Source organism: Cherax quadricarinatus, chromosome 96, assembly GCF_038502225.1.
Source record: "Cherax quadricarinatus isolate ZL_2023a chromosome 96, ASM3850222v1, whole genome shotgun sequence".
Classification (NCBI taxonomy): Eukaryota; Metazoa; Arthropoda; class Malacostraca; order Decapoda; family Parastacidae; genus Cherax; species Cherax quadricarinatus.
The window spans coordinates 4,156,181-4,178,418 of NC_091387.1; the positions used below are offsets into that span (position 1 = coordinate 4,156,181).

The 22,238-nt window shown below is 38.9% G+C and overlaps 1 protein-coding gene across 1 annotated transcript; it reads right to left on the reverse strand.

The window, feature by feature from the left end:
- Positions 1-432: 432 nt before the first annotated feature.
- LOC128701779 (uncharacterized) lies at positions 433-20,188 on the reverse strand. Its single transcript, XM_070105090.1, has 6 exons — positions 20,119-20,188; positions 13,925-14,292; positions 12,305-12,502; positions 8,640-9,566; positions 6,779-6,954; positions 433-615 (listed from the first exon to the last, which is right to left on the reverse strand). Exons 2-6 carry the CDS (start codon positions 14,256-14,258, stop codon positions 433-435), a joined length of 1,818 nt encoding a protein of 605 aa, XP_069961191.1. The 5' UTR covers positions 14,259-14,292; positions 20,119-20,188.
- Between the last annotated feature and the right edge of the window lie 2,050 nt (positions 20,189-22,238).

Here is a 22,238-nt window from a genome sequence, read left to right on the forward strand (position 1 = left end):
CCATACCCCCGGCCGGGATTGAACCCGCGGTCAGAGAGTCTCAAAACTCCAGCCCGTCGCGTTAGCCACTAGACCAGCTAGCCACAATAAGATTCATCCAACTAGGTATATTTCTACACCATAGAAAGGTTAGCACAGGCACCACTGTGACCACAAATGCAAGTTTTTACAGACGAATCTCCAGCTAGCGTGGCCGTGATGAACTCTAGCTCAAGTCCCTTCACTGCCGTCAACATGACTCAAGAAATCGTAAAGACACGATTGCAAACAAACCATACCCCGACTGGGATTGAACCCGCGGTCAGAGAGTCTCAAAACTCCAGCCCGTCTAGTGGCTAACGCGACGGGCTGGAGTTTTGAGACTCTATGACCGCGGGTTCAATCCCGGCCGGGGGTATGGTTTGATACATTACTAAAATTGAAGAGAGAAGCTTATGTTTTTATTTTTGGGTTGCCCTGCCTCAGTGGGATACAACCAGTTTGTTGAAAGAAGAAGACAAACTTACCAGTAGCATCAGCAAGAAGGAGACTCACAGGGATGCCCACACTGTTGAGGTTGCATCTGCTGACCTCCAGTTGATCCATACTCATGTCACTCGCTATGATGTGACTGACCTGCAAAAATGAAAATAATAACTCAAAACTGCATAGGCAATATTTAAAAGTTAAAGTAGGCAAGAAAATTAAGTTCTGTCATTCGACAATAATACATTTTATTGCCAAGAGTAAATACACCTACCATCCGACTTACGACCGAGTTCGGTTCCGAGAAACCGGTCGTAAGTCGAAATGGTCGTAAGTCGAACTTTACTACTGAATATCAACAAAACATTTTTGTAATGACTTTATTTTATTGTTTTATTTTGGTATTTCATGTTTTACTTTACTTTTTATGTTGTTAGTACTGTATTTTATACTGTAAGGTTTAGGATAAACACTGTGTACAACACAAATAGTTGTTTATTTCCCAGAAATTTGGCATAAAAACCATGGTTGTAAGTCAAGTGGTCGTAAGTCGAGTGGTCGTAAGTCAAGCAGGCCGTAAGTCGGATGGTAGGTGTATTTTATTTATTAACACACTGGCCGATTCCCACGAAGGCAGGGTGGCCCGAAAAAGAAAAACTTTCACCATCATTCACCCCATCACTGTCTTGCCAGAAGGGTGCTATACACTACAGTTTTTAAACTGCAACATTAACACCCCTCCTTCAGAGTGCAGGCACTGTACTTCCCATCTCCAGGACTCAAGTCCGGCCTGCCGGTTTCCCTGAATCCCTTCATAAATATTACTTTGCTCACACTCCAACAGCATGTCAAGTATAAACCCTTTGACTGTGACAAACCCCCAATCCTGAGGTGTCTCCTGGTGTCGCAAAATTTAAAAAAAAAAAAATTATTCTTTCTTATGAAATGATAGAGAATCTTTTCCCGATTGTAATGACACCAAAAAAACGAAATTTGATGGAAAACTGACGGAATTATGCTCTCGCAAAGTTAGCGACCTCGGCGCTGTTTACAAATTGGCGATTTCGCCCACTTTGAGCCCTATTTTCGGCTAATTCCGTTGTTCCAGTCGCCCAAACTCATAGCTATTTCTTTAGAACTCCATTTTTTCTATCGATTGAGTACAAGAAACTGCCCATTTACCGATTTCAACTACCTAATAATGTGGTCAGAAATTTGCAATTTGGCCAATTTCACAAAAACTAAAAAATATGACAATTTCAAAATAAGGTACAGAATGAACAATGCAGACATTCCTCGCTCTAAAATAACATTTTCTTTGTTCATCAGTCATGTCTCCAGGCCCCTATGATATTACTCTTGCTTTCTATTTTGAATTTTTATTCAAACAAAAAATAGAAGACTTACTATTATGCAGACTACTGCAATACTGTAATAATTGTATAAATAACATCAACCCATTCATGACTGCATATTAGAATGGCTAGTTGGACATTTATTGGACAATGGCACCATTTGTTTACTTTTGAACATTGGCAAAAATCAAACATTTTCCCTAATTTGAGCTCCATTTCTAGGTTCTTTTTATAGTAAAATCAATCAAAATCACCTCTATTTCTATAATATGTTTTCCATTCTATCAAATGAGACCAAGAAAACGAGAATACAACCAAAAATACTATACGAAAATAGACCACAAAGTCGGCATTTTAATTAAAAAAACGGTCAGTTTTTTTTTTCTCATTATGCACTGCGTGCTCCAGGATTTTTTTTATATGGTGCACACTGACCACACAGACCCATTCTCTCACATGTGGGCCTACCAGCTTTCTCCTGCTTGATTTGAAGCCACTAGAATTTATGAGTATATATACTTCAAACACGGTACCTCGTAAGACGTATATATACGGCCGCGACAGTCAAAGGGTTAAAAACCATTTGTCTCCATTCACTCCTATCAAACACGCTCATGCATGCCTGCTGGAAGTCCAAGCCCCTAGCACACAAAACCTCCTTTACCCCCTCCCTCCAACCTTTCCTAGGCCGACCCCTACCCCGCCTTCCTTCCACTACAGACTGATACACTCTTGAAGTCACTCTGTTTCACTCCATTCTCTCTACATGTCCGAACCACCTCAGCAACCCTTCCTCAGCCCTCTGAACAACAGTTTTGGTAATCCCGCACCTCCATTCACTCCTATCAAACACGATCATGCATGCCTGCTGGAAGTCCAAGCCCCTCGCACACAAAACCTCCTTTACCCCCTCCCTCCAACCTTTCCTAGGCCGACCTCTACCCCGCCTTCCTTCCACTACAGACTGATACACTCTTGAAGTCACTCTGTTTCACTCCATTCTCTCTACATGTCCGAACCACCTCAACAACAATGCCTAAGCGTACGTAATAAGGCAAATAGATTACTGGGATTTATATCAAGAAGTGTAAGCAACAGAAGTCCAGAGGTCATACTGCAGCTTTATACATCATTAGTAAGGCCTCACCTAGATTATGCAGCTCAATTCTGGTCTCCATATTACAGAATGGACATAAATTCATTAGAAAACATTCAGCGTAGGATGACTAAATTAATACATAGCATTAGAAATCTTCCTTATGAAGAAAGATTGAAGACTCTTAAGTTACATTCACTTGTTAGACGAAGAATGAGGGGAGACCTGATCGAAGTGTATAAGTGGAAGATAGGTATTAATAAAGGGGATATTAATAAGGTCTTGAGGATATCTCTCCAAGAGAGAACCCGCAGTAATGGATTTAAATTAGATAAGTTTAGATTTAGAAAGGACAAAGGAAAGTATTGGTTTGGAAATAGGGTAGTTGATGAGTGGAACAGTCTACCTAGTTGGGTTATTGAGGCTAGGACTTTGGGTAGTTTCAAATTTAGGTTGGATAAGTACATGAGTGGGAGGGGTTGGATTTGAGTGGGACTTGCACATCAGAGCTTATTTCTTGGGTGGCATTGAAAATTGCGTTGGTCAAATGTTTGTTAGTTGGGATGAATTGTAAAGGACCTGCCTAGTATGGGCCAACAGGCCTGCTGCAGTGTTCCTCCATTCTTATGTTCTTATGTTGAACATTAAAATGGTATAAAATACCGACAGGTTGTTAGGTAAGACACATATGCAACAGTTAGGTATCTTTATTATGAAACGTTTCGCCTACACAGTAGGCTTCTTCAGTCAAGTACAGAAAAGTTGATAGAAGCAGAAGATACTTGAAGAAGATGTAATCAGTCCATCACCCTTAAAGTTTTGAGGTGGTCAGTCCCTCAGTCTGGAGAAGAGCATTGTTCCATAGTATGAAACAATATGGAGATGAAGTGACAGAATGGAGCTTTTTATAGCGCCAAGAGGTGAGACGTAGGCCACTAGGAGAGGTAAGAACTCAGATGTTGAAAGGTCAGGTCCCTCTCAAATCCAGCCGCTCTCACTAGTGGAAGTTGTCGAAGTTGATTGCAGGTCTGTACCAAGATACCCTTGTGTTGCAGTGTCTGACAGATTGAACATTAAAATGGTATAAAATACCGACAGGTTGTTAGGTAAGACACATATGCAACAGTTAGGTATCTTTATTATGAAACGTTTCGCCTAGACAGTAGGCTTCTTCAGTCAAGTACAGAAAAGTTGATAGAAGCAGAAGATACTTGAAGACGATGTAATCAGTCCATCACCCTTAAAGTTTTGAGGTGGTCAGTCCCTCAGTCTGGAGAAGAGCATTGTTCCATAGTATGAAACAATATGGAGATGAAGTGACAGAATGGAGCTTTTTATAGCGCCAAGAGGCGAGACGTAGGCCACTAGGAGAGGTAAGAACTCAGATGTTGAAAGGTCAGGTCCCTCTCAAATCCAGCCGCTCTCACTAGTGGAAGTTGTCGAAGTTGATTGCAGGTCTGTACCAATATGTGTCTTACCTAACAACCTGTCGGTATTTTATACCATTTTAATGTTCAATCTGTCAGACACTGCAACACAAGGGTATCTTGGTACAGACCTGCAATCAACTTCGACAACTTCCACTAGTGAGAGCGGCTGGATTTGAGAGGGACCTGACCTTTCAACATCTGAGTTCTTACCTCTCCTAGTGGCCTACGTCTCACCTCTTGGCGCTATAAAAAGCTCCATTCTGTCACTTCATCTCCATATTGTTTCATACTGTGGAACAATGCTCTTCTCCAGACTGAGGGACTGACCACCTCAAAACTTTAAGGGTGATGGACTGATTACATCGTCTTTAAGTATCTTCTGCTTCTATCAACTTTTCTGTACTTGACTGAAGAAGCCTACTGTGTAGGCGAAACGTTTCATAATAAAGATACCTAACTGTTGCATATGTTCTTATGTTCTTAACAACCCTTCCTCAGCCCTCTGGACAACAGTTTTGGTAATCCCGCACCTCCTCCTAAAATACTGAATATTTAAAATTTACCACTCTTTGCCTGTCTACACTTAAGTAGTCTTTAATATTAGGTTAACTGCCCAAAATACCCCAGCATGATAGCGGCTTTTTTTTGTACCAATCAAATTATGAAATGCAAACACACACTGTAAGCTTTGCAAAGAAATATACTTTTGTTTTTTGTTTGTGAGGGTGAAGACATATATCTCAAAATGATGGACCCAATTTCAAAGGAGCATATTATGGAAACTGGGTCCATATTTCTGAAACACCATGTACTTTTAAAATATAATCTTAACTGAATGCTGCTTTGTGTAATTAAATTATTATTATGCAGAAGTGCCAACTTATAAACAAGTTATGTTCTTGGTTTTTTATAGTGACAAGTTATGTTCTTGGTTTTTTATAGTGCCAACTTATAAACAAGTTATGTTCTTGGTTGTTTGTATTGAAAAACATTAAAAAGTATGACTATTTTTCACAAATTTATACTGTTGCATTGAGGTTGTAATGTATTAAGTAACTTCAAGGTGTCACATTTGTAAGTGTAAATATGTGCACTTAAGGGCATTTGTAAATGTAGAGAGCTTGGCCAAAATGTAGGCAGTAGAAAACCCACAGTATGCCTAAAAATAGGTTGAAAAAATGTTTAACTAAATCATCTTTTTTTTATTGTAGGGAAGTTTGCACCTCAGTGGTGGTTTTTTGTAAATTCAATTTTTTTAACACATTGATTGTAAGAAACATGAAGACACTGTAATGGCCTTCTGAATTTAAAGATTCAAGATTGTTTATGTCAGCATGATACAATGTTTGCACAGAGATCGGTGGCCCGGTGGCCTGGTGGCTAAAGCTCCCGCTTCACACACGGAGGGCCCGGGTTCGATTCCCGGCGGGTGGAAACATTTCGACACGTTTCTTTACACCTGTTGTCCTGTTCACCTAGCAGCAAATAGGTACCTGGGTGTTAGTCGACTGGTGTGGGTCGCATCCTGGGGGACAAGATTAAGGACCCCAATGGAAATAAGTTAGACAGTCCTCGATGACGCACTGACTTTCTTGGGTTATCCTGGGTGGCTAACCCTCCGGGGTTAAAAATCCGAATGAAATCTTATCTTATATTTAGGTGTGGAGGCAGAAATCCCCTTAATATGCAGAGCAGTTCAGGCAAACTTAAGTATATCTTAAGACTAATAAGGCAATAACTAATTGACTGCTCTTGTAGTAATCTCTCCATATCCACGGAGATACATTCCAAGACCTACCGTGGATAGTAGCAACCCTATACAGTGGAACCCTGAGTTTCGAACTTAGTTCCAGAAGGCTGTTCAAGTGTTGATACCAAATGAATTTGTTCCCATAAGGAATAATGTAAATTAGATTAATCCATTTCAGACCCCCAAAAATACACTTACATAAATGGTCGAGTTGGGAGCAGTTCGAAACTCAGGGTACCACTGTATCTAAGTCATTTTTCCATTACATACCTATGATAAAGTTTAGTTGATAAATTATGCAAAATAAGTCTAGAATTAATTCCTTTTTCACTTATGTGATGCATTTCAGGATTTGAAGAACTACCGGCTTTTCGACTTTTGTGCTTTGGGGCCATTATTAAGCAAAATAAGGGTTAGTTTTGGGCCAAAGTAAACCGTGGATAACCCAATCCATGGACACGAGGGCCCTACTGTATATACAGCCTCTTAAGTGATTGTAACGATAAATTTAGGAATGACACAAGTGAAACATTCAATGAACTCTTTAGTCTTTACAGGAACGTGGAGTATGTTCTCTCACAAAATAGTTAATAACTTTTTTCTCAACTAAACTACAAATGAGAAATGGAAAATAGAAATCTCAGTATATCCTGGAGCAAAACAGTAAAGAGGCCACTTCTACCTCAAAATTTGTAGCAGCTTCCAACAAAATTGTTGCCCCTCCACACATGGGATCGAGGAGCACGCATCCAGGGGATATTTGAGAAAGCTTAGCCATCAGGTAGCAGATTGTAGAGCGCAGTGTAAGATGTGGAATATAACGCCGTAATGAGAGAGACTTCTGTGCCAGTGAAACACCTGAAAATTTATTATATACTATCAAAATAGGTCTGGTGTTGTAAGGTGACCTCGAGGTGCAGTCTCGTGATTATAAGTCTACCTCTTCATCTTTTATTTTTACAGTCCCTCGATAATGTGACAAATCATGAAAGCGTTTGAAATTTCACTATTTTTCACAGTGGTTATTCTGCATTTATTATCACATTGCATTAGCCATTTCCCACTAAGGGCAGGTCACCCAAATTCAAATTCAAAGTTTATTCTCTATAAGGATTACTGTACAATGCTGAGTTTGCAGAATTTGGTTATTGTGTGGTTTACATGTAGTAAAATACTAATTACAAAGGGGGCCACTAGAACACCTAGCATGGCTAGGCATTTTGGGCAGACTTAGATTAATTCTTAACTTTAAAATATTACAAATTATGAGGTAAGTTGGTAAGAACACATCTTTATTTCTTTTCTACAGTATACAAAATGTAGCATACATGTAATAAAATACTGTTAGCACAAAAGAAAGCCACTAACATGTAGTGCATTTCAGGAAGACTAATACTAATGCTTACAGACTACTTAAGAACGAGACGCAGATTATTAAGAATGAGTTTTTTAAATGTACAAAAAGTGAATAGTAGTACAGTTTTAAGTATGCATTAATACAAAAAGGAGGTAGCTAAGTGAAAATAGTATAATTTTAAGTTATTTATTATATTAACACATCAGCCATCTCCCACCAAGGCAGGGTGGCCCGAAAAAGAAAAACTTTCACCATCATTCACTCCATCACTGTCTTGCCAGAAGGGTGCTTTACACTACAGTTTTTAAACTGCAACATTAACACCCCTCCTTCAGAGTGCAGGCACTGTACTTCCCATCTCCAGGACTCAAGTCCGGCCTGCCGGTTTCCCTGAACCCCTTCATAAATGTTACTTTGCTCACACTCCAACAGTTTTAAGTTATTTATTATATTAATACATCAGCCATCTCCCACCAAGGTAGGGTGGCCCGAAAAAGAAAAACATTCATCATCGTTCATTCCATCACTGTCTTGCCAGAGGGGCACTTATACTACAGTTCAAAACTACAATTATCCCTGCTGCACCATTGTATATAGTATATTAAAATTCATTCAGATTGTTTTAATATCTGAAGTTAAAAAATCATGCAGAATACACAAACTTAATTTTTTTTCTTTAAAACACCGGCTGTCTCCCACCAAGGTAGAGTGACTTAACCCGTAAACGGTCCCAGCAGATCTACGTTCACATGCGTAGTGCTACAAAAGTAGATCTAAGTTTTTTTTACATATTTTCAAATATAACAAAAAAAAAAACTAGATCAAAGTTTTTTTTACACATTTTCAAATGTAGAAAAACAAAAAGAAGATCTACTTTTTTTACATACTTTCAAATGTTGAAAAAACGTATATATACGTTTGGACCGTTTACGGGTTAAGAAACACTTCTTTTTATACTGCATTTCGCAGCTTATAAGACTTGCTTTAGTTTTAATGGCTCGGAATTGGACATAACTGGGAGAGCTACAGCCCACCCCACACCCCAAACTTATAGCCACTGTCACTGACCTTCAGTTTATAGGATGCGGGATGGTTTTTGGAGACATTTTATAGAAAAATAAATGCGTCTTATATGCCACAAAATACGGTATTTAGTAATTTATACAGGAGAAACAAATTGACATACCTACAATAAAGTGTGAAGCAGTAACATTCATATAAAAGTCCAAGACAGGTTCTCTCCAATTTGTAGTCCAATTGGCCATCGCCCGATTTAAATGATGCACAAACTGGCAAGTAAGCCAGTCAACGGTCAGTACAGTCTTGTGTGGACCAGAGACCCTACATGATACTCGGAAACTCACAGCTTCTTCACCATCATTTGTTTTCCCGTGTGGACGTGGATGTTTCTCGTTGTTTGGAAATACATCTGGTAAACCTGAAGAATTTGAAAAGGTTTGTGCACAGATTTTGTGCAAGTTCTCATTCTTTTCGCAGTCTGTTGATCTGGCTAGGTGTGCTGTGTTAGGAGAGTTCCTTTCAGAAGGAAATGGTGATTTTTCATTAGTGTGCGATACAAGAATGTTAGAGGTCTCTGCAACCTGCAGGTTAATGTCTGTAACACGTTCAAGAGTTGAAACATTCAGAACTTTCTCTGATACGTCATCACCAAGATAATGTTGATCGTTTATTTCAGACGACGGAATTAAATTTGTTTCAGTAGTGTTTGGAATAATAGCAATACACTGATTGGAAGTATATTCTTGCTTATTTTCACTTTCTAAATCACTGGATAAACTATTAGCTATTTTTCTTTTTTTAATTCCATTTTTATGACAGTTTTTTCTAGCATCTAGACTGAGAAATCTCTTTTGTGAGTCATTTTTACACTGGTAATTCTTGAAAGAACTGGAGGAAGTGAGCGCAGACTCTCGTTTCCGCTGCAACTGCTCTCTATTGTATTTCCTGTTCAGAGATCCTGGGCAAGTGCTAGGATTACTGCAGAGTGCATGGGTACCCATTGTGTTCTCTTGGTACTTCTTTATCATCCTGACTCTCCTCGCTACACTTGTCCATTCAATGTTCTTCATGACCTCCACAAGCTTTGTCTTATCTGAAAAGAGTATGTACACAATACACACCACATCACAACTACTATACTCCTTTCTAAAATTTATAATCTCAGACTTAGAGCCAAATCACCCCATTTCCTTCAAAGAAATGAAAATGAATCACCATTATTCATTCAATAGCTGCACTGGCAGAAGTACACAACCATCATAATTTAAATGACCCTCCAAAATGGAGACAAATGGTTTTTAATACTTGACGTGCTGTTGGAGTGTGAGCAAAGTAACATTTATGAAGGGGTTCAGGGAAACCGGCAGGCCGGACTTGAGTCCTGGAGATGGGAAGTACAGTGGTCCCTCGTTTTTCGTAATTAATCCGTTCCTGGAGCCGTTACTATAAACGAAATTTACGATTTGCGAATCAATTTTACCCATAAGAAATAATGTAAATACAATTAATCCGTTTCTGACACTCAGAAGTATTAAAACAAAAAAATTTTTTTACATGAAATATACATGTAGTACATAAACAGTACAATGGGAAATGATGAATGAAACATTAACAGCATAACACTTACCTTTATTGGAGATTCTTCTTAGTGTATGGGAGACTGGAGGAGGAGAGAGATTGGATTGTTTATAGTTTGGAAGGGGAATCCCCTTCCAGCAACACCTCAGGTACCAATTGCTTCTCTGGGGTTGCTTCTCTTCTCTGTTTCTTAATGCCACTAGGACCACCTTGAGAGTCACTCTAGTCCTGTCTCGCAAAGTAACTGTGGAGAGAGCTCTGTTTTTAGCGTCTCTTTAACACTTCCCGAAAATGGCCCAAGACTTTGTCACTGTACATATTTCTCACCTTCTTTACCACAGGCTTGGCACTAGGAGATTTCCTTGGAGCCATGGTAGCTTATTTAGTAATTGAAAGCACTAAAATGAGTGGAATATTATGAAATATTTCGTAGGAGCACTTGAGGGGACCTTCACTCGCTGGTAAACAATGCCAGACTGGCTGAGTAGGGAGGCCTCCCCGGCTCACACCGTGCGAACGCGTCCCGGACGAACTACTATTCGCGAGTCAACCTATGAAAAGTGAGTCCATGTTTATATGAAAATACCCCTATGATTGGCAAAATTTACGATTGCCGAGAACTACGAAAAGCGAGGGACCACTGTACAGTGCCTGCACTCTGAAGAAGGGGTGTTAATGTTGCAGTTTAAAAACTGTAGTGATGGAGTGAATGATGGTGAAAGTTTTTCTTTTTCGGGCCACCCTGCCTTGGTGGGAATCGGCCAGTGTGATAATAAAAAAAAAAAAAAATGACTGCAACATCCCCACCCATTCCCCCCAGGGTGCAGGAAGTGTACTTCCCACCTCCAGGACTCAAGTCTCACTAACCAATTTTCAGTAAATCCCATTTTATTACATAAAATTGTATGTACATAACATGTCTGTGTCTCAGAATACATCCTTGTGTGAAACAAAGGCCATGTGTAAATACTATATTATTTAACCCATGGTATTTTGAAGCCATAAGAGTCCTACAGTGGCTGAAAAATTGGAAGCAATCAGGTTTGATCCAAAGAAAAGGTAGCTCAAACTCCTTGGAACAGTAGCCTCAGTATGAAGGCACACCACTGAAAGGTGTGGCTTTATGCCCTTTTCTATTATTTATCACATTTATTTGACTAGCATGTCGTAAAAGGAGACTAAAATGCCGGGAGCAAGGTCTTACACCTCCTGTATACATTACTAAATACCGGAAGCAAGGTGTTAGCCCCTTGCTAGGAGCAAGGGGCTAGTGACACCTACTCCTATATAAATTACTAAATGCCAGGAGCAAGGGGCTAGTAACCCCTTCTAAGATATAAATCACTAAATGTAAAAAGAAAAACTTTTTTGTTTATTATTTTTCAGGTCACCCTGACTCGGTGGGAGACAGCCTGTATTAAAAAATAATAATTTGTGATGGTGTTATTCTTGAACACCTGTTCTTTCAACAAATTCACAAGTGCTCACATAACGATAAGATAAAGATTTGATTTCTTTGCAAGGTTACAATGTGTATTTACAGTCTTGATTAGTTAAGTACAAAGAGAGCTACTATCATGCCAGGGCATTTTGGGCAGACAACAAGCTATGAAGCGATGTATCAGTAGTTTGGCGGATAAGGAAGGGGTAACTATTACACCTAGAGGGCAAGAATAAATGAATATGTGCAATTTGTAACTCCTAGCCCTTGTCGCTATGTCATTTGAAGACTTATTGAGATTACTTCTCTCATTGAGATTTTTACTCCATCAGAGCTTATTTCTTGGGTAGCATTGAAAATTGGGTTGGGCAAAAGTTTTGTTAGTGGGATGAATTGTAAAGGACCTGCTAGTATGGGCCAACAGGCCTGCTGCAGTGTTCCTCCTTTCTTATGTTCTTATGTTCTTAACACATTGGCTGTTTCCCACCAAGGCAGGGTGACCCAATAAATGAAGAAACACTTTCATCATCACTCACTCCATCACTGTCTTGCCAGAGGTGTGCCAATACTACAGTTCAAAATCTGCAATATGTTTACTGTATATCTAAAAAAAAAAAATGGGAAATCACACTTTAAATTATCAGAAGCAAATGTCAAGTTTAGAATCTGAGCCAAGTTTAAAACAATAGAAGAAACTGTTTCAATAAACAATGTAACTTAAAAAACATAATACGTAAAGCTAAAAGTAATCCAGTAGAGTAGGAAAGTAACTATTTATCGCATGCACATTTACAAATGAAAAATAAACATACATTCTTTTAAAATGGCCTTTCTACATCTTGAAGATTCACTAAAAGGCTTCTTACAATCCGACATCTCACAATCCGATACCTTCCCACCCATCTGTTCCGAGTATAGTCCAGCCACTGATTCTTCCACGGAACTGCATACTATATCCAGATTTGGTTCTGCATCAACAGATCTGGCCTTGCTACTATCACCAAACAAAACTGAAATAAAAATTATTTTGTTGTAACTCCATTAAAATAAAAATGACTTCAGAAATACAACAATTCTTTCAATTTACCATGAAAATTCTATTTATTTTTGAAACCCTATTCTGTCTGTCTGCCCAAAATATCCTGGCATGATACTGGCCTTTGTACTTAGCAAACCAAAATTGTAATTACACACAGTAACATTGACAAAGAAAAGAAATTTTTATTCTGATTTTATTGTTTTATTTGCTGTTATATTTATAACAATTTTCCATGGGAAAGTGAAACAGAATTCTTCCTCCGTAAGCCATGCGTGTCGTAAGAGGCGACTAAAATGCCGGGAGCAAGGGGCTAGTAACCCCTTCTCCTGTATATATATTACTAAATTTAAAAGGAGAAACTTTCGTTTGTCCTTTTGGGCCACCCCGCCTCAGTGGGATACGGCTGGTACGTTGAAAGAAAAGAAAGATTTATAACAATAATTCCCAGTGATGGGGAGCACTTCACAGCTTCTCTTAGGCTGTGAAGAACTGTCAGCATCACTGCTTTTACACTCTGGGCACATTAACCCGTAAACGGTCCAAGCAGATCTACGTTCACATGTGTAGTGCTACAAAAGTAGATCTAATTTTTTTTTACATATTTTCAAATATAACAAAAAAAACAGGAAGGGTTGTTGAGGTGGTACGGACATGTAGAGAGAATGGAGAGAAACAGAGTGACTTCAAGAGTGTATCAGTCTGTAGTGCAAGGAAGGCGGGGTAGGGGTCGGCCTAGGAAAGGTTGGAGGGAGGGGGTAAAGGAGGTTTTGTGTGCAAGGGGCTTGGACTTCCAGCAGGCATGCGTGAGCGTGTTTGATAGGAGTGAATGGAGACAAATGGTTTTTAATACTTGACGTGCTGTTGGAGTTTGAGCAAAGTAACATTTATGAAGGGGTTCAGGGAAACCAGCAGGCCGGACTTGAGTCCTGGAGATGGGAAGTACAGTGCCTGCACTCTGAAGGAGGGGTGTTAATGTTGCAGTTTATAAACTGTAGTGTAAAGCACCCTTCTGGCAAGACAGTGATGGAGTGAATGATGGTGAAAGTTTTTCTTTTTCGGGCCACCCTGCCTTGCTGGGAATCAGCCAGTGTGATAATAATAAAAAAAAAATAACAAAAAAAAGTACATCAAAGTTTTTTTACACATTTTCAAATGTAGAAAAACAAAAAGAAGATCTACTTTTTTTACATACTTTAAAATGTTGAAAAAACGTATATATACGTTTGGACCGTTTATGGGTTAATAAGCAAAATTAAGGGTTATTTTTGGCCCACGGTAAACCGCGATAACAAACTGCCAAACCAAATCCATGGATACATGGGTTCTACTGTCCTTTAGACCTAGACATATTAAGTAGGAATTTTTGAATGTACAAAAAAATCCTGGTACTCACCATCTGTACAAATCTGTTCACAATGCAGCAACATGAAGATTCGTTCCACCATTTTCAACTTGAACACCGGGGCCACGATATTAACAAAATCATCTCCCTCTTGATACTTTAAGTTATCGCTCAACTCGTCATTCTTTCCAGTCTCTGCCTTGCAATAATCTTCCTTTGCAATATTTCCATGGTGCAGTCCACTAGGCGAGTGTTTAATGACAAACGACAGCTTACCTTCTCCCAGTGACTGAATATCACACACATTGGGAATACTCTCACTGATCTCCTGGGCAGCAAACGTATTCAGACCTCTTCCATGTGTCACAAACAATTTTGTTCCCATTCTGAGCTCAAATTGTCATCCAATACAAAACGATCTGCAAAATTAATTGTAATTAATATATATTAACTAGGAAGCATTATTACTGTAGTTAATTTTGGGGGTCAATGCCCCTGTGACCCGGTCCATGACCAGGCCTCGTGGTGAATCTGGACCTGATCAACTAGGCTGTTACTGCTGGCTGCATGTAAACCAACATAGGAATCACAGCCCGGCTGGTCAGGTACTGGCATTAGGTGACTGTCCACCTCCCTCTTGAAGACAGTCAGGGGTCTTATTGGTAATTCCCTTTATATATGCTGGGAGGCAGTTGAACAGTCTTGGTCCCCTGACACTTTACTGTGTTGTCTCTCAGTGTACTCGTGGTGCCCATGCTTTTCATCGGGGTAATGTTGCATCTCCTAATAATAATAATATGTAATATCTTTATTTCTACCAAGGTATACAGACCATAGCTGACATCAGTGACATACTACTATATAAAAAGTCACTTGTTATGCTGAGCATTTCCCGTAAATTAGGTCAGCTTTGTCCCAGGATGTGACCCACACCAGTCCACTAACACCCAGGATGCCACCCACACCAGTCCACTAACACCCAGGATGCCACCCACACCAGTCCACTAACACCCAGGATGCCATCCACACCAATCCACTGACATCCAGGATGCCACCCACACCAGTCCACTAACACCCAGGATGCCACCCACACCAGTCCACTAACACCCAGGATGCCACCCACACCAGTCCACTAACACCCAGGATGCCACCCACACCAGTCCACTGACACCCAGGATGCCACCCACACCAGTCCACTAACACCCAGGATGCCACCCACACCAGTCCACTGACACCCAGGATGCCACCCACACCAGTCCACTAACACCCAGGATGCCACCCACACCAGTCCACTAACACCCAGGATGCCACCCACACCAGTCCACTAACACCCAGGATGCCATCCACACCAGTCCACTAACACCCAGGATGCCACCCACACCAGTCCACTAACACCCAGGATGCCACCCACACCAGTCCACTAACACCCAGGATGCCACCCACACCAGTCCACTAACACCCAGGATGCCACCCACACCAGTCCACTAACACCCAGGATGCCACCCACACCAGTCCACTAACACCCAGGATGCCACCCACACCAGTCCACTAACACCCAGGATGCCACCCACACCAGTCCACTAACACCCAGGTACCCATTTTACTGATGGGTGAACATAGACAACAGATGTAAAGAAACACATCCAATGTTTCCACCCCTTCGCAGGGAATCGAACCTGGACCCTCAGCTTGTGAAGCGAGAGCTCTAGCTACCAGGCCACAAGTCTTTTGCTTTCATAGAGTGATTTTCGTGTACAGGTTTAGGACTAATCCCTCTAGGGGTTTCCAATACCTTTGATATACCTTTGAAGAATTTCGAGAGTATATCTACTCTCTGAGCCCGGCCATGGGCCAGGCTCGTCTAGTGCTCGCCTGGTCAACCAGGCTGTTGCTGCTGGAGGCCCGCTGGAGGTCCAAGTGCATATTATCAGATTATATTTACATTTTGCCACTTGTTCTATCTAGGCTGGAATATTGCTGCACACTAACAGCACCTTTCAAGGCAGGTGAAATTGCTGACCTAGAAAATGTACAGAGAACCTTCACGGCGCGCATAACGGAGATAAAACACCTCAATTACTGGGAGCGCTTGAGGTTCCTAAACCTGTACTCCCTGGAACGCAGGCGGGAGAGATACATGATTATATACACCTGGAAAATCCTAGAGGGACTAGTACCGAACTTGCACACGAAAATCACTCACTACGAAAGCAAAAGACTTGGCAGACGATGCAACATCCCCCCAATGAAAAGCAGGGGTGTCAGTAGCACGTTAAGAGACCATACAATAAGTGTCAGGGGCCCGAGACTGTTCAACTGCCTCCCAGCATACATAAGGGGGATTACCAATAGACCCCTGGCAGTCTTCAAGCTGGCACTGGACAAGCACCTAAAGTCGGTTCCTGACCAGCCGGGCTGTGGCTCGTACGTTGGTTTGCATGCAGCCAGCAGCAACAGCCTGGTTGATCAGGCTCTGATCCACCAGGAGGCCTGGTCAAAGACCAGGCCGCGGGGGCGTTGACCCCCGGAACTCTCCAGGTAAACTCCAGGAAGTGGCTAGTTTATTGTGCACCCCATATCCATCCTGTGGACGGTAGCACAAGAGCATATGGATACACAATAGGCCTAGGAACTAGGCCTTCGAAAAAGGTTAACAGGAGTACATATGGATTTATATCTACATATCTATAGTTCACTTATCCATTACAAGCAAATTTAGGAAATTTGCTTAGTATATCCGGTATAATTTGGAAAACCCCACGAATTCTGCCTATTTTTATAGTTTAACCCTTTGACTGTTGCAACCCCCAATCCTGAGGTGTCTCCTGGTGTCGCAAAATTTAAAAAAAAAAATTATTTTTTCTTATGAAATGATAGAGAATCTTTTCCCGATTGTAATGACACCAAAAAAACGAAATTTGATGGAAAACTGACGGAATTATGCTCTTGCGAAGTTAGCGACCTCGGCGCTGTTTACAAATTGGCGATTTCGCCCACTTTGAGCGTTATTTTCGGCTAATTCCGTTGTTCCAGTCGCCCAAACTCATAGCTATTTCTTTAGAACTTAATTTTTTCAATCGATTGAGTACAAGAAACTGCCCATTTACTGATTTCAACTACCTAATAACGTGGTCAGAAATTTGCAATTTGGCCAATTTCACGAAAACTAAAAAATATGACAATTTCAAAATAAGGTCCAGAATGAACAATGCAGACATTCCTCGCTCTAAAATAACATTTTCTTTGTTCATCAGTCACGTCTCCAGGCCCCTCTGATATTACTCTTGCTTTCTATTTTGAATTTTTATTCAAACAAAAAATATTAGACATACTATTATGCAGACTACTGCAATACTGTAATAATTGTATAAATAACATCAACCCATTCATGACTGCATATTAGAATGGCTAGTTGGACATTTATTGGACAATGGCACCATTTGTTTACTTTTGAACATTGGCAAAAATCAAACATTTCCCCTACTTTGAGCTCCATTTCTAGGTTCTTTTTATAGCAAAATCAATCAAAATCACCTCTATTTCTATAATATGTTTTCCATTCTATCAAATGAGACCAAGAAAACGAGAATACAACCATAAATACTATACGAAAATAGACCACAAAGTCGGCATTTTAATTAAAAAAAACGGTCGGAGTTTTTTTTTTCTCATTATGCACTGCGTGCTCCAGGATTTTTTTTATATGGTGCACACTGACCACACAGACCCATTCTCTCACATGTGGGCCTACCAGCTTTCTCCTGCTTGATTTGAAGCCACTAGAATTTATGAGTATATATACGTCAAACACGGCACCTCGTAAAACGTATATATACGGCCGCGACAGTCAAAGGGTTAAACTCTATATATGCCTTCAAAACACTTTAATTTAATTTTTAATTCAGCTTCATACATCACCCTTAAAAAAAAAACCAAGATAAACCCGTGGACCCCTGGTTTACAATCAGCTCCCAATGTGACCAATTATGTAAGTGTATTTATGTAAGTGCATTTATGTAAGTGCATTTGTATGTGTATGTTTGGGGGGTCTGAAATGGACTAATCTACTTCACAATATTCCTTATGGGAACAAATTCGGTCAGTACTGGCACCTGAACATACTTCTGGAATGAAAAAATATCGTTAACCGGAGGTCCACTGTATTGTAGTGCTATGTCTCCTTCAGTGCTAGCTGTATAGCCCTTGTGGCTTAGCGCTTCTTTTTGATTATAATAATAATAATAATAATCCTTCAGTGCTAGAACGTAAAATACCAATGGTACCCCCATATGTACTGTAATTCATGCAAGCTTGTTGCCTTTGGTATATGTACAGTATATATACGGTAATAATTTATTTTTAAAACGCATAAAAAATTATATATTACCGCAAAAAAAAAAAAAATCCGTGAATTAGCGGGGATTTCCACGAACAATTATTGGTCAGGTTCTCAGGAAAAATCAGCCAGTTACTGAAGCTGCAAATTCAGAACCACGATCTACCGTATCTCTCTCGCCTACGTTCCAGGGAATACAAATCAAGGGACATCAACCGTTCTCAGTAATTTAGGCGCTTTACCGTACTTGTGTTGTGCCGTGAAAGTTATTATAATCATGGGGGAGCACTAAACCCGTAGGATTATACAGCACCTGTGTGGGGGGGATGGAAGGTATTTAGGCTTAATTCAGGGAACTGGAACACAGATCCAGTTCCCTGGATCAAGAGCCCCTCACCAGTGTATATACACCCAGATATACACCTCACAATATATATACACCCAGATATACACCTCACAATATATATACACCCAGATATACACCTCACAATATATATACACCCAGATATACACCTCACAATATATATACACCCAGATATACACTTCACAATATATATACACCCAGATATACACCTCACAATGTATATACACCCAGATATACACCTCACAATGTATATACACCCAGATATACACTTCACAATATATATACACCCAGATATACACCTCACAATATATATACACCCAGATATACACCTCACAATATATATACACCCAGATATACACCTCACAATATATATACACCCAGATATACACTTCACAATATATATACACCCAGATATACACCTCACAATATATATACACCCAGATATACACCTCACAATATATATACACCCAGATATACACCTCACAATATATATACACCCAGATATACACTTCACAATATATATACACCCAGATATACACCTCACAATATATATACACCCAGATATACACCTCACAATATATATACACCCAGATATACACCTCACAATATATATACACCCAGATATACACCTCACAATATATATACACCCAGATATACACCTCACAATATATATACACCCAGATATACACCTCACAATATATATACACCCAGATATACACCTCACAATATATATACACCCAGATATACACCTCACAATATATATACACCCAGATATACACTTCACAATATATATACACCCAGATATACACCTCACAATATATATACACCCAGATATACACTTCACAATATATATACACCCAGATATACACCTCACAATATATATACACCCAGATATACACCTCACAATAAATATATATACACCCAGATATACACCTCACAATATATATACACCCAGATATACACCTCACAATATATATACACCCAGATATACACTTCACAATATATATACACCCAGATATACACCTCACAATAAATATATATACACCCAGATATACACTTCACAATATATATACACCCAGATATACACCTCACAATATATATACACCCAGATATACACCTCACAATATATATACACCCAGATATACACCTCACAATATATATACACCCAGATATACACCTCACAATATATATACACCCAGATATACACCTCACAATAAATATATATACACCCAGATATACACCTCACAATATATATACACCCAGATATACACCTCACAATATATATACACCCAGATATACACTTCACAATATATATACACCCAGATATACACCTCACAATAAATATATATACACCCAGATATACACTTCACAATATATATACACCCAGATATACACCTCACAATATATATACACCCAGATATACACCTCACAATATATATACACCCAGATATACACCTCACAATATATATACACCCAGATATACACCTCACAATATATATACACCCAGATATACACCTCACAATATATATACACCCAGATATACACCTCACAATGTATACACAATATATACACTCGACTGAGTGATGTTGATGGTATATAAAGGTCGTTGCAGCTCCTCACATTCTTATCTAAATTAATAAATATAAAAAAATATAATATTATTATATTATCTGTAGTTAAAATTAATATTTAATATTTATTTATTCCTAGAAAATATATCATATATTTATTTTAGATTTGGGAAGTTTATATGGAATTTTTTTTTTTTTTTGAGAAATACAGCATTATTTTTATTTTTTTTCATTAATAAATTAGCTTACTGCATCATTATAAATTAAATATTTTTTATTAATAAATTTGCTTATTGTACCATTATAAATTAGCTATTTTTTTCATTAACAAATTATCTTATTGTATTCATAGTTGCATCAAACTGACTGTATCTGTATCGTTGTATTTCTATCATTACTATATCATAACTAAATAAATTATAAATCCCATCCATGGTAACGTGTATATATTTATAATATATATATAATATATATATATATATATATATATATATATATATATATATATATATATATATATATATATATATATATATATATAATATATATATATATATATATATATATATATATATATATATATATATATATATATATATATATATATATATATATATATATATATATATATATATATATATATATATATATATATATATATATATATATATATATATATATATATATATATATATATATATATATATATATATATATATATATATATATATATATATATAATATTTTTTTTTCAACAAGTTGGTCGTCTCCCACCGAGGCAGGGTGACCCAAAAAAGAAAGAAAATCCCCAAAAAGAAAATACTTTCATCATCATTCAACACTTTCACCACACTCACACATTATCACTGTTTTTGCAGAGGTGCTCAGAATACAACAGTTTAGAAGCATACACATATAAAGATACACAACATATCCCTCCAAACTGCCAATATCCCAAACCCCTCCTTTAAAGTGCAGGCATTGTACTTCCCATTTCCAGGACTCAAGTCCGACTATATGAAAATAACCGGTTTCCCTGAATCCCTTCACTAAATATTACCCTGCTCACACTCCAACAGATCGTCAGGTCCCAAGTACCATTCGTCTCCATTCACTCCTATCTAACACGCTCACGCACGCTTGCTGGAAGTCCAAGCCCCTTACCCACAAAACCTCCTCTACCCCCTCTCTCCAACCCTTTTGAGGACGACCCCTACCCCGCCTTCCTTCCCCTATAGATTTATATGCTTTCCATGTCATTCTACTTTGATCCATTCTCTCTAAATGACCAAACCACCTCAACAACCCCTCTTCTGCCCTCTGACTAATACTTTTATTAACTCCACACCTTCTCCTAATTTCCACACTCCGAATTTTCTGCATAATATTTACACCACACATTCCCCTTAAACAGGACATCTCCACTGCCTCCAACCGTCTCCTCGCTGCTGCATTTACCACCCAAGCTTCACACCCATATAAGAGTGTTGGTACTACTATACTTTCATACATTCCCTTCTTTGCCTCCATAGATAACGTTTTTTGACTCCACATATACCTCAACGCACCACTCACCTTTTTTCCCTCATCAATTCTATGATTAACCTCATCCTTCATAAATCCATCCGCCGACACGTCAACTCCCAAGTATCTGAAAACATTCACTTCTTCCATACTCCTCCTCCCCAATTTGATATCCAATTTTTCTTTATCTAAATCATTTGACACCCTCATCACCTTACTCTTTTCTATGTTCACTTTCAACTTTCTACCTTTACACACATTCCCAAACTCATCCACTAACCTTTGCAATTTTTCTTTAGAATCTCCCATAAGCACAGTATCATCAGCAAAAAGTAACTGTGTCAATTCCCATTTTGAATTTGATTCCCCATAATTTAATCCCACCCCTCTCCCAAACACCCTAGCATTTACTTCCTTTACAACCCCATCTATAAATATATTAAACAACCATGGTGACATTACACATCCCTGTCTAAGACCTACTTTTACCGGGAAGTAGTCTCCCTCTCTTCTACACACCCTAACCTGAGCCTCACTATCCTCATAAAAACTCTTTACAGCATTTAATAA